The 10,540-nt window shown below is 48.0% G+C and overlaps 1 protein-coding gene across 3 annotated transcripts; it reads right to left on the reverse strand.

Annotated features, from left to right (window-relative positions):
* Positions 1 to 1,118: 1,118 nt before the first annotated feature.
* On the reverse strand, positions 1,119 to 8,144 carry LOC125705315 (coronin-2A-like). 3 transcript variants are annotated; one of them, XM_048971812.1, is made up of 12 exons: positions 7,884 to 8,144; positions 5,794 to 5,994; positions 5,173 to 5,289; positions 4,795 to 4,944; positions 4,181 to 4,321; positions 3,688 to 3,804; positions 3,205 to 3,309; positions 2,935 to 3,031; positions 2,690 to 2,802; positions 2,457 to 2,547; positions 1,993 to 2,222; positions 1,119 to 1,436 (listed from the first exon to the last, which is right to left on the reverse strand). In XM_048971812.1, the coding sequence occupies exons 1-12, from the start codon at positions 7,929 to 7,931 to the stop codon at positions 1,305 to 1,307; spliced, it is 1,542 nt and encodes a 513-aa protein (XP_048827769.1). In that variant the 5' UTR covers positions 7,932 to 8,144; the 3' UTR covers positions 1,119 to 1,304. The 3 variants fall into 3 exon arrangements, with proteins under 3 accessions (XP_048827769.1, XP_048827768.1, XP_048827770.1); XM_048971811.1 differs by having other exon boundaries at positions 4,142 to 4,321; XM_048971813.1 differs by lacking the exon at positions 7,884 to 8,144 and adding an exon at positions 6,811 to 6,869 and having other exon boundaries at positions 4,142 to 4,321.
* Positions 8,145 to 10,540: the final 2,396 nt, after the last annotated feature.

Genomic DNA, 10,540 nt, shown 5'->3' on the forward strand with positions numbered 1-10,540 from the left:
TTGGCACGCCATACATGCATACGATGGTCATCTGTGGTAATGAAGAATCAAGATTTATTGCTGGACATGGTACAACCCCGGTCGTCATCAGTGATCCTCCGTTTGTTGTGGTCTATCTTGGGCGACCGGAGCCTTCAGGACATGTGTGGGTGCCCTCATGCGCGCACTGGTTCCTACATTGGAAATTGCTCCACATGCCAGGCAATTGCACAACCTGGTAACTAAACCTCATGCAAACCCACAATGTGACAAACTCTGTCAAGTGCTGGTAATGCTGTCTAATGTGTCTATGAGGCGTCCTTTGTGTCTGGTGACTGGACGTACCAGCTCCTTGGAAATCCAATCATTTATGCACCCATTGCTGGTCTCCTCCTGGTTATACATGCGCAAACACCTCCCCAGTCACTACCCAAAGCTCAAGACCATAGGTGAGAATAGGAATGTAGATTGACTGGTAAATTGAGAACCACGCCTTCCACCTCAGCTCCTCCTTTATCATGACAGAATGATAGCGTGCGGATTACTGCCAGCGCTGCACAGATCCATTTGTCGATTTCCTGCTCCCTTCTTCCCTCACTCGTGAACAAGACCCTGAGGTATTGTACTTAAACTCCTCTGCTTGGGGTAGCAACTCACCCCCCCCCCCCCCCCAGAGCAGGAAATCCATCCTTTCCTAGTGAGAACCATGGCCGAGAACCAATGTTACCTCGCCTAGATTGGGAAAACCAGGGCCTCACCCTGGAGCCAGACCTGTGGAGGGAGCCTGAAGGAAACACGTGGGTCTGTCCTCCTGTGGGCTCACCAGATGCAGAGGGAGCAGTGGGAAGTGTAGTGTAGATCGAGTGGCAGTTTAAGGCAGGGGCCTCGACAGACCAATTGTCGGCTACCAAAACTGGCTCGCAGAACATGGAAAGGACTACAGTCTTCATTAGACATAAGTTTGTCTGATACAGGACTACAATCTTCGTTAGGTATGTTTTGTTGAGGGGACATGCCCCTATGTCTGACACCCCTGCACATTGCTGTGGCATTTTAGGAAAGATTGAAAAGACAGAATATTTCTATATCTACATTTCACCAGATTTTACATGGCAAAACACCCACGCTCATTTCAGAGATGTGTTAAACACATTGTTTTAATAAAGAGACAATTAGACTACAATAAAAATGTACACGAGCTCAAAATAAATACAAAAAGGGATGGACACAGCTCTGTAACCATCGAAAGTATAAAAGCCCAGGGAGGCCAGCAGACAGGAAGAGGGAGGACAGGTCCACAGGCTGCCCAGCTCAGGACACGCCCGTCAATGGGACCCCAGAAAGTTCCTCATGTTCTTTATCTCCAGCTCCAGCTCCATGACCTGCATGTCCTTCTGACGCAGCTGCTCTCTCAGGAGAAAGATCTCTTCCTGTTGCTGGTAAAACAGCTGCAGAAACTGGTAGGCCAGTGTGCAGAGATCTGTCAGGACAGCGGCCACTCTGCCGGGCTCAGACAGCTTGGCAGCTCGTGTCTCTACAGTGGTCTGCTGAACGCTCACTGGCTATCAGTAAGGATTTTCCCCTGGGCTACATATATATCATAATAGCCATTTAAACGCTATGCCTTTAAAATAAAGTACATGGGGAAATGATTGCATAGTTAATATCCCTCCAAAGACAAATCAAGTACCATCATCTCTTAAGCAATTAAACCTATTTGGTTGAAATCCAAGTAGAGTCACGGCTGTTGGACTCTAGGGCTACTACATCCAAAAAGAGACAACTGTGTGGTTTGAACAAACTAAAGCGACTATATAATGACAGATGTATAAGCATAGCCCCCCCACAGCACTGTGGACATGAGAGACATTGAGTTACGGCTGTATCATACAGGCATCCCTGTATCAGGGCTGTCCACACTCTCAAAACCAGGCAGTGGTACGAGACGCAACAGCCACTTTATCTGAAGGCCTTTCATAGCTAAACCAGAAACGATGCCCGAGTCCATCCTACCTGACTTTCAGTTTTTGGCGAACTCCAGACCTGGTACCCACTGGATAAGGTGGCCAGGCTGCTCTCGCAAGCTTCCCGATGCCTTCCATCCCATCGCTCCCGATCAGAGGTCAGCTCCAGGATACTGGGGCTGCTTCTGCGGTGCGTCGGGTACAGGGGGCATCTCTGACGGTTTTCCGGCACGATCTTGGGAAGCTCGCTGCCTGGTCTTAAGGAAGTCAGCACGGGGCCTAAAGCACAACGCAAACGGCGGGTGAACCGGTCGCTTTAATAGCCAAGAGCATTAAGGTGGGAGATTATCAGAGTTAAAGAAGGAGCTTCTGTCCGGGTGTGACTGATCCCCCTCACACCAAACAACAGTCTTTTGTGCACTGACATGCAAGGCAAACCTTAGAAACCCAACTTGCAAATAGCGCAAGTTTTAGTTTTAAAATGGGACGTGGTGCAGACCTGCTGAAACACACCTCTGTTGAGACCTCCGAGCCACTCCTCCGCCGTCATGGCCGGCTCAGTCCCTGCGGTCATTGGGTAGATGTCCTCCTGGTAGCATTCTGACTGAGATGGACAAAACGCAAAACGCGGTCATAAGGTTCCAGATCGGCGGCTTAGCCGAGTTTCCACAGCAGCCGTGGTCATGGCGACCACATGGGACGTACTGCTTTATGTAGCTGAATTGACCCAAATGCACCGCTCTCACCCTGCGAGGGACGATCATGGAGAGCATCTCGATGAGGCTTTTGGTGGTCACCAGCCTGTAGAAGCGGAACACCTCGCAGGAGCACACATCCAGACCTCGCTTGGGCATGACGCCTGTGGAGGAAGAGAGCCAGCCTGACAATGGTTACTCACTACCCAAACCATACAGATTCCTCAGAGATGGGAGGTTTACCCATATATTCAAAATACCAAAGCAGAGAGCCGGGTCAGTTGGGCTCAGCTTACCCAGGCCTTTCTGAGGGAGGGAGGACCGGTACTCATTCAGGAACTGCATGTAGGGTTTTTCAAGGCTGATGTCATAGTACCTGATGGTCCCGTCACCCTGTGGGTACGGGCGGGTGCCGGTCACCATCTCTACTACAATTCCATGTCTGCTCCTTCCCACACAGAGGTCACGGTGCCTGCGCACCTAAATTAGCATGTCCTGCTCTACTTCTTCACCATTTTTCCATGAGTTCTGAAAGCAACGACCGCACGCTCTGTCTGCTGGCTCACCTTTCCGGCCAGGTACAGCATGTGGGTGTCCGAATCGTAGAAAGGGAAGATCACCCCAGAACTGCCATCCAGGTCCTCCTCCAGCAAAGGTGCGGACAGGTCGTCCTGCTCACAGAGGCAGGGGCATCACCAGGAGGCCAGACACACGACCGGCCCGCTTTGAATATCCTCCAGCAACTCAAGCACACCACAAATGCTACTTTAATACCAATCGTCCTCTATATAATGCCATAGTCCTGCGACAAAAGATGACCATAGTACCCCTAGGATTTTTCATGGTTCTGCATCTCACATGTGCATAGCATTAATTACACACGTAGCTGTACAAACAATGCACAGGGCAGCCATGATGCGTATGCGAACGCCCTTAATCGTTGACAGTCACCATTCCACTAGGCACCAGCAGAGGGAACCTGTCTTCTCACGTGAATGGCCCACTTTACGTTCTGTAATTTCTGTAGACATATAGGTTCGGGCTCCTACCTGATCCCACAGAGCTATCTGCCTTTGGTTCCAGCATGAGCTCCCAGTCGAAAGGAGCATCTTTACGTTTCCCAGGTACAAGACTTTGTTGGCTTTGTGTGACTTGCAGCTAGCTTCCTAAAGACGATAAATCGCAAAGCAGATTCAGGGCAGCAGTTCGGCCTATAAAAGTGCTCTACGTGCACCAGCAACTACAGACATACAAACATCACAGGCACATGTACAAAGGCCTCAGTGAGAGAGAGAGCCTGTCGAGAAAATGCAGAACCTTCCAATAGTAACGTACTGTTAACATTTGGCACCAAATGGCACAAGATCAAGAATTTTAAAAAATTGTAGCATCGATCTTTAGCATTTTCAGACACAAATTCACTCTTTTTTCCCCATCATCTCTGCAATGATGATGCCCTAGCAACCTGACCCCCACCTTCCCACACACCCCCCCCACACACACCTGCAGCAGGGTCCCTGTGCGGGGCTCGATGACGCGCACCTTCTTGTCCTTGCAGGTGGTAGCTAGCCGGCTACCGTCCGTGTTGAAGGCCATAGAGAGGACCACATCTGTGTGTAGGCTGATGGTCTTCACTGGGTTCTTGATCACCTGCACCATTGTGTCCAGATTCCACACCATCACCTGTGTGAAACCCACACAATAAGCAAGAGTGATGGTCCAGGATGAACGAGGTCTCTGGAGGGACCAGAACTCTGCTGACGGACATTCTGGACATTTTTGCCAAAAAATAATGAAGAAATAAATGCCATCGTTCAGCAACCGGTCATGTAGCTTTACTGACGGAAATGGAAATAATGGGTCAGCAGCCTTTTACAATCATCCACCAACAGTTACTCAGATATTCCCTCCTACTTAGCAAGGAACAAAAATCAAATACATTCCTTGTTATACAGAAACTACACACCCTGGCCTACCTCAGTCCCACATCAGCCCACCTCCGTCCAGCCCCGGTCCCGCCCTGGTCGCGCCTCCATCCAGCTCCAGTCCCGCCTCAATCCCACCCTGGCCCGCCTCCATCCAAACCCGTCCCGCCCCATCCAACCCCCATCCCACCTCTATTTCAGCACCAGTCCCGCCCTCAGTCTAGCAGTCACCTTGCAGTCGTAAGCTGTGCTGAAAAGCACACCTCTGGCGGTTGGATGCCATTCAATGAGGCCCACCCGGCGAGAATGGCCCTGCAGGTCCTTCCGGAAGGCTGTGATGTCCTTCTGCAGACCCGGCTTTGGAATGTCCCAGATTTTAACCTGGGGAGCAGAGGAAACTACAATCAGCTCACTTGTGGTACGACAGAGGCTTCAAACACAGAGTTTACTCTGAGCTTACTAGCTCCCGCAGATAAAAATCACAGACGCACTGGAGAACAGTCAGAGGTTTGTATGAAACAGTTAACACTGAGTTGCATTCATAGTCACACAGTACACTGAAAACACTATTATTGTTAATCATTGTTAATATTATTCAGTGTGACACACTGTGGTGTCCTCAGAACAAGACGCGATGCAGCAGTCATCAAATGGATTCCACTTGACGTCCAGCACATTACCACGGTGGCCACACACACGAGGGTGGTGGGGGTCAATCTTCCCCGTCTGCCGAAAAAAACAGAAGGGGGGGGGGGAGGGAAATCAGCACGCAAGGGAATCCCAAGGGTCCACATGCCAGAGAAATGCTCATAGAGCCCAGGGCACTGCCAAGCATGATATTCCCTGCCAGGCATGGTAGCTCGGTGAGTGTTTGACAGCAGCATTAGTCTGCAGAACAGCAGCCAGGAACATCACTGTTACTCCAAGCCAATTACCGACTTGGCTTCTATTTAGCACAAGCTATCGTAGCTGCTGCTTTACTGGCTGTCAGGCTGGCCATTAAGCTCCTCCAGAAGCTGTTTGATGGAGACCGTATTGCATCTCAGAAGATTTCACCATCTACCATGCTCGACAACACGACAGGCTAACATTAAATCTCAGATTTCAGTTGAGGCTGCTCGAATATATTCACCCACTACTACCAATCTGACCAATCCAGGGAGAACTAGGGGCCAAGCTTCAGACACACAACCGTCATAGAGTGTCACAGGAGAGTAGGCGGGGCCTCACGTGATGAATGGGGATGACCAGGAAGGTCCCGCCTCCGGCACACTCGGTGATCACCGCGATAAAGCTAGGGTTGACTGCACAGAAGTGGTTGTCATGGACACTCATGGTGATGGGCACGCCATCGTAGCAGTTTGGCTTGGTGGCAGGCTTCCCAAACACGTGGCGGAACTTTGAGCTGTGGTATTGAGGTCGCCATGACATCTGAAAGACAGGATCGGAATTCAATCTCAACTCACGAGGCGGAGGGAAAGTGAAACGTTGGGCGCATTACCGCTCCAGTATTCGAGGGGAAAATCCTGCCATGTGCTTCCCGAGATGCCAGCTAGTGATAAACCTCACACGCATTCTGAACTGAAAAAACACTGAATCGTGTTCAAAAACTCACAAACAGACTATTTACAGTGACAAGCCGAGACAACACTTGTCTTCCTGACAAGCACAACCTGCTGCTTGCCATGATTAGTCTGTAAGCAACACCCGACCCCAGAGACCGAATTGGCATCTCGTGCCATTTCAAATGATCCCATACAAGGGAACCTTGAAACAAGACACTACCCCAGACAAATTGTCGTCATCATTTATTTACCAACATACTTATTTATTCAAACATGCCATTATCCTGAGCAAAATGAATCCGCAAAGGAGAAATGACTCCACAGAAATAGCTGTTAAACCACGTGCGGACACACAAAGTACACACAACTGGGTACAGTACAAGGAAATCTAAGTAAAGCTGAACGAATGTGAAGTTAAAGGTCGTTCTCAGATTTAAGAGGTGTGTGCGGAGTGGACCGTGATGTCAATGGCTGAGGTCCACGGTATGATGTCAACACAGCCCAGGAGCCCTTTGTCGGCACAGACGGACTCCGCAGTTCTGCGCTTCAGGGCTTGCAAACACCTGCTTTCACTCTGAATAACACCTCAAAAGTCTCAAACCACAATCTCTCCTCAGCCCACCCCCGCTTCCTGAGCTGGGCGGGGGGCACACAGATTCACACAGCATCATGGCACACTCACCCTGCCAGGACCCCGCTCTCTCACCGCCCCGCGAGTGCCTCAGCTGCCCTCATCACTGCATGTGAGCTAGCATGGGAGAGCTAATCAAGAGGGGGGCGGTAATCGGAAACTCCCTACGATATCCTCCTCTCCGCTCCTCCGAGCCTGTAACCGAAAGCCTTCGGCCCAAGGCCATAGTCATGGAGTCTAAATTCGGGGGACCAAGGCCGTAATTATAATATACATTGGAGGGGTCATTGGGAGCACATCTGAATGCTAGGGGACGTGTTATACATAATTATGGGCTTGCTTCTGCCCAATCTAGGGCCTGGCTCAGGGTGTCTCAAGCAAGCTGTCCACGATTCAAAAAGCCCTCTGTCTCATATTGTCTTGGGGGGCACACTGACAGACACCCCCACGACCTGCACAACATCCTCAAACATATACAACAATACTGAACAGCAGATGTACAACTCGCATAGTGATACACATGGGCAAACAAGCCCACAGCACAAAATCGGGATATCCCTGGGAAAGCCCCCTCAGGCAGCGCAGAGCACGGGGTGGCACACGGCACAGCATGGGGGCAGGGTGGCGTCCCACCACAAAGCAGGGCTCACTGTCCCTATTTCCAGGTATTTCCAGGGAAACTAACCCTTACATTACTGCCCACTACCAAAATATTAAAATGGCCATCGAAAATCATATAAATCTGTAATGATGCAACCGAATTTATTTACAAAAGCATTTTATGCACGTTACTTTCAGGAAAAGGAAGCAAACAGAGGAAACCAGTTTATTCTCGACGCGTTTACCCTTTTCTCCTACTAAATGCGCCCTCGGAAAGAGTCCGGAATGGGAATAATATTGAAATATTACTAATCTTTTAATTTCACCTTTGCATTTTGCTGACGGCTGGCCAGGCCTGCTCTTATTCAAATCACACTGCTTCTCGTATTTCAGACAAACGGGAAAACTTTTGGTAATCGGTTTCCACGTTTCACAAAGCAATTTTCCCAGTACGGTGCCTCATAAAACTACAAGATTTAATTAATATATAGAGTAGGCTAATTTGATTTATTGACGCTCAGTACCGTGGCACGTTCTTCTCCGCCGTCGGGGCCAATGCAGCTCGCAAACATTTCGAGCAGCTAAGTTGAACCCAGCCGCTTTATATTACGCTAAAACCAGGAGAAAAAGACGGACGCGTGTGTGCGCCCTGCTAAAACCCTTACAGACTTATCAAACCTTAATCTTTTCCCTTTAAACGCCCAATCAAAACGCAGTGAGACACCAAAGACCTGAGAGCGAGCTTCCTGCAGCATTACACCGTACTTAACGTATCCCGAAATAGGCTGCTATAGTCCATATAAAAGTATTGCGGAATACATTTAAAAACGCCCTTTATTCGAATTTCCTTTTCTTTTTACTGAAGTATGGGCCACGGCATTAATTAATTCATACTTGTTTGCTTAAAATGTAGCCACGGTTTACTGTGGTAGAGATCCGCACGCTTATTTATTGAAGCATGTTATTCAGAGCAAAATAAAACCATAAAGTTTAAATTATTCCACAAAGGAGTAAATTCTAAATCGTAAATGCGTAAATTTTTATCAACAATGAATTTGGCCACACATCTAGTACAATAACTGAAACTGCATTTCCTTGTCTGAAAGCATTTCTTTACACAGCGTGTAGTTAGAGTATTGAATATTTTTCCTGTTAGTGCAGCGCAAGCTAAAACCATGGGTTCCTCCCCAAACGAACTAATATCTCACAGTTGTTGAAATCTTATCTAGCTCTGATTTAAAGGAACCCAGGGTTTTAGCTTGCGGTACACTATCAGGAAGACTGTTGCATACTCCAACTATGCGCTGTGTAAAGAAGTGCTTCCTCAAATTCTTTTTAAAATGTTCTCTCACTAATTTCCACTTATGGCCACGAGTTCTAGTATTTAAACCCTTACTGAAATAGCCATTTGGCTGAACAGCATCCAGACCTGTTAGAATCTTATACACCTGGATCATGTCCCCCCTTAGTCTCCTCTGCTTGAGACTAAACAGATTCAGCTCAGCTAACCTCTCCTCATAAGACATTCCTCTAAGACCAGGAATCATTCTCGTAGCCCTACATTGCTCCTTTTCCAGGGCAGCAATGTCCTTCTTAAGGTATGGTGACCAAACCTGCACACAGTATTCTAGGTGGGGTCTTACCAAGGAGTTATATAATCGTAGCATCACCTCCCTTGACTTAAACTCCACACACCTAGAGATGTAACCCAACATCCTATTGGCATTTTTTATTGCTTCCCCAGACTTGCGAGAGTGAGACATGGAAGCATCAACATACACACCAAGGTCTTTTTCATCATCAGCTACCTTTATTTCAGTGGGAAAATCTACTTGTTTTTATCATGAACCTTGCTTACCTAAATGATTCGACACCTGAGAAGGGATGTAGCCCTTTCACCACAAATGCGGTTACCGCTCTGACACTCCCCATGTGTTTGTTTGGTCACCTTTCCCTGCAATGCCCACTGGAATGCTGTGTCATGGCTGGTTGTCTCCGCTTGCGAGGAGCTAGTGCTGTTGCTGGCTGAAGACGGTTCTTTCGGACTTGGAATCCTCAAACACTGTTTCAGAACAATCCCGTCCTGCCTTAAATCTTTGGTTTGGTTATTAGCGTATTAGTTTCATGCATGTATTGCACTCTGCCTTATCCCTTTCTTGTCTAGTGTAGTGAAGCCACACTTTTGAGCGTTTGCCACAGTCCATGTTTGAACAAGATTTGGCCAAATATTAACAATGAAACTCTTAGAGTAATTGCTGAAAGAGGCCTTTGAGTCATTATGACCTTTAATTCTATATAGGAGCTGTCTAGTGTCATGGTGGTGTACATGTTTGTCCTCTTTGCTATTCTGTTTGTACAGCACTTTGTGTCTAATTGGGTTGTATGAAATTTGCTATAGAAATGAACTTTAACTCAGTTAAAGATAACAATAATAGTGCTTTCTGGTTGAATTTACTCTCTGAATATAATTATTTGAAATCATCTGTGGTTTTATAAGTGCTCATTTATGTTTAAACTCTAACTTAAATGACCCAAACCGGGATTGAAATTCACGCTATGTCCTCCTCGACTTTGTCATGCATCACACGATCATTCCATTCTTCCTGTAGCCCAAAGTCCAGCAGCTCTGCAGGCTGCCGCTGTGGCACCCAGCACCCTATGCACTGGGTTACTGGGGTGGGACTGGGGTCTACACTCATACACGATGCTTCAGAGCATCTTATCCACAAAGTGCCAGTGTCTATGCTGGTTTTTGGGATAACCTTTAGGTCAGCTGCTCAAACCCAGGTGTGAGGTCTCTTCAGCCTCTAATTAGTATTCTAATTAGGGAGTGGCAGCGAAAACCTGCATGCACACTGGCCCTTTGCGGATAAGACTGGCCACCCCTGCTTCAGAGGGTCACCACATTCTGCTAAAAATTATTTCAGTAGATTTAATCAATTCCCATCATGCAGGGTACATCCTATGGAGTAAGGACAACCTCTGCAGATAGGTCAACCTGTGGAGTAAGGACACCTCATGGAATGACAACCCGCGGAGTATCGACACCCCAAGAAGTAAGGACGCCCCATGGAGTACGGACAACCTTTGTAGTAAGTATACGTCATGGAATAAAGACACCCTACAAAGTAAGGACACGCCAAGAAGTATGGACACCCCATGGAGTATGGACACCCCATGG

The sequence above is a fragment of the Brienomyrus brachyistius genome, chromosome 12 (assembly GCF_023856365.1).
Source record: "Brienomyrus brachyistius isolate T26 chromosome 12, BBRACH_0.4, whole genome shotgun sequence".
NCBI lineage: Eukaryota > Metazoa > Chordata > Actinopteri > Osteoglossiformes > Mormyridae > Brienomyrus > Brienomyrus brachyistius.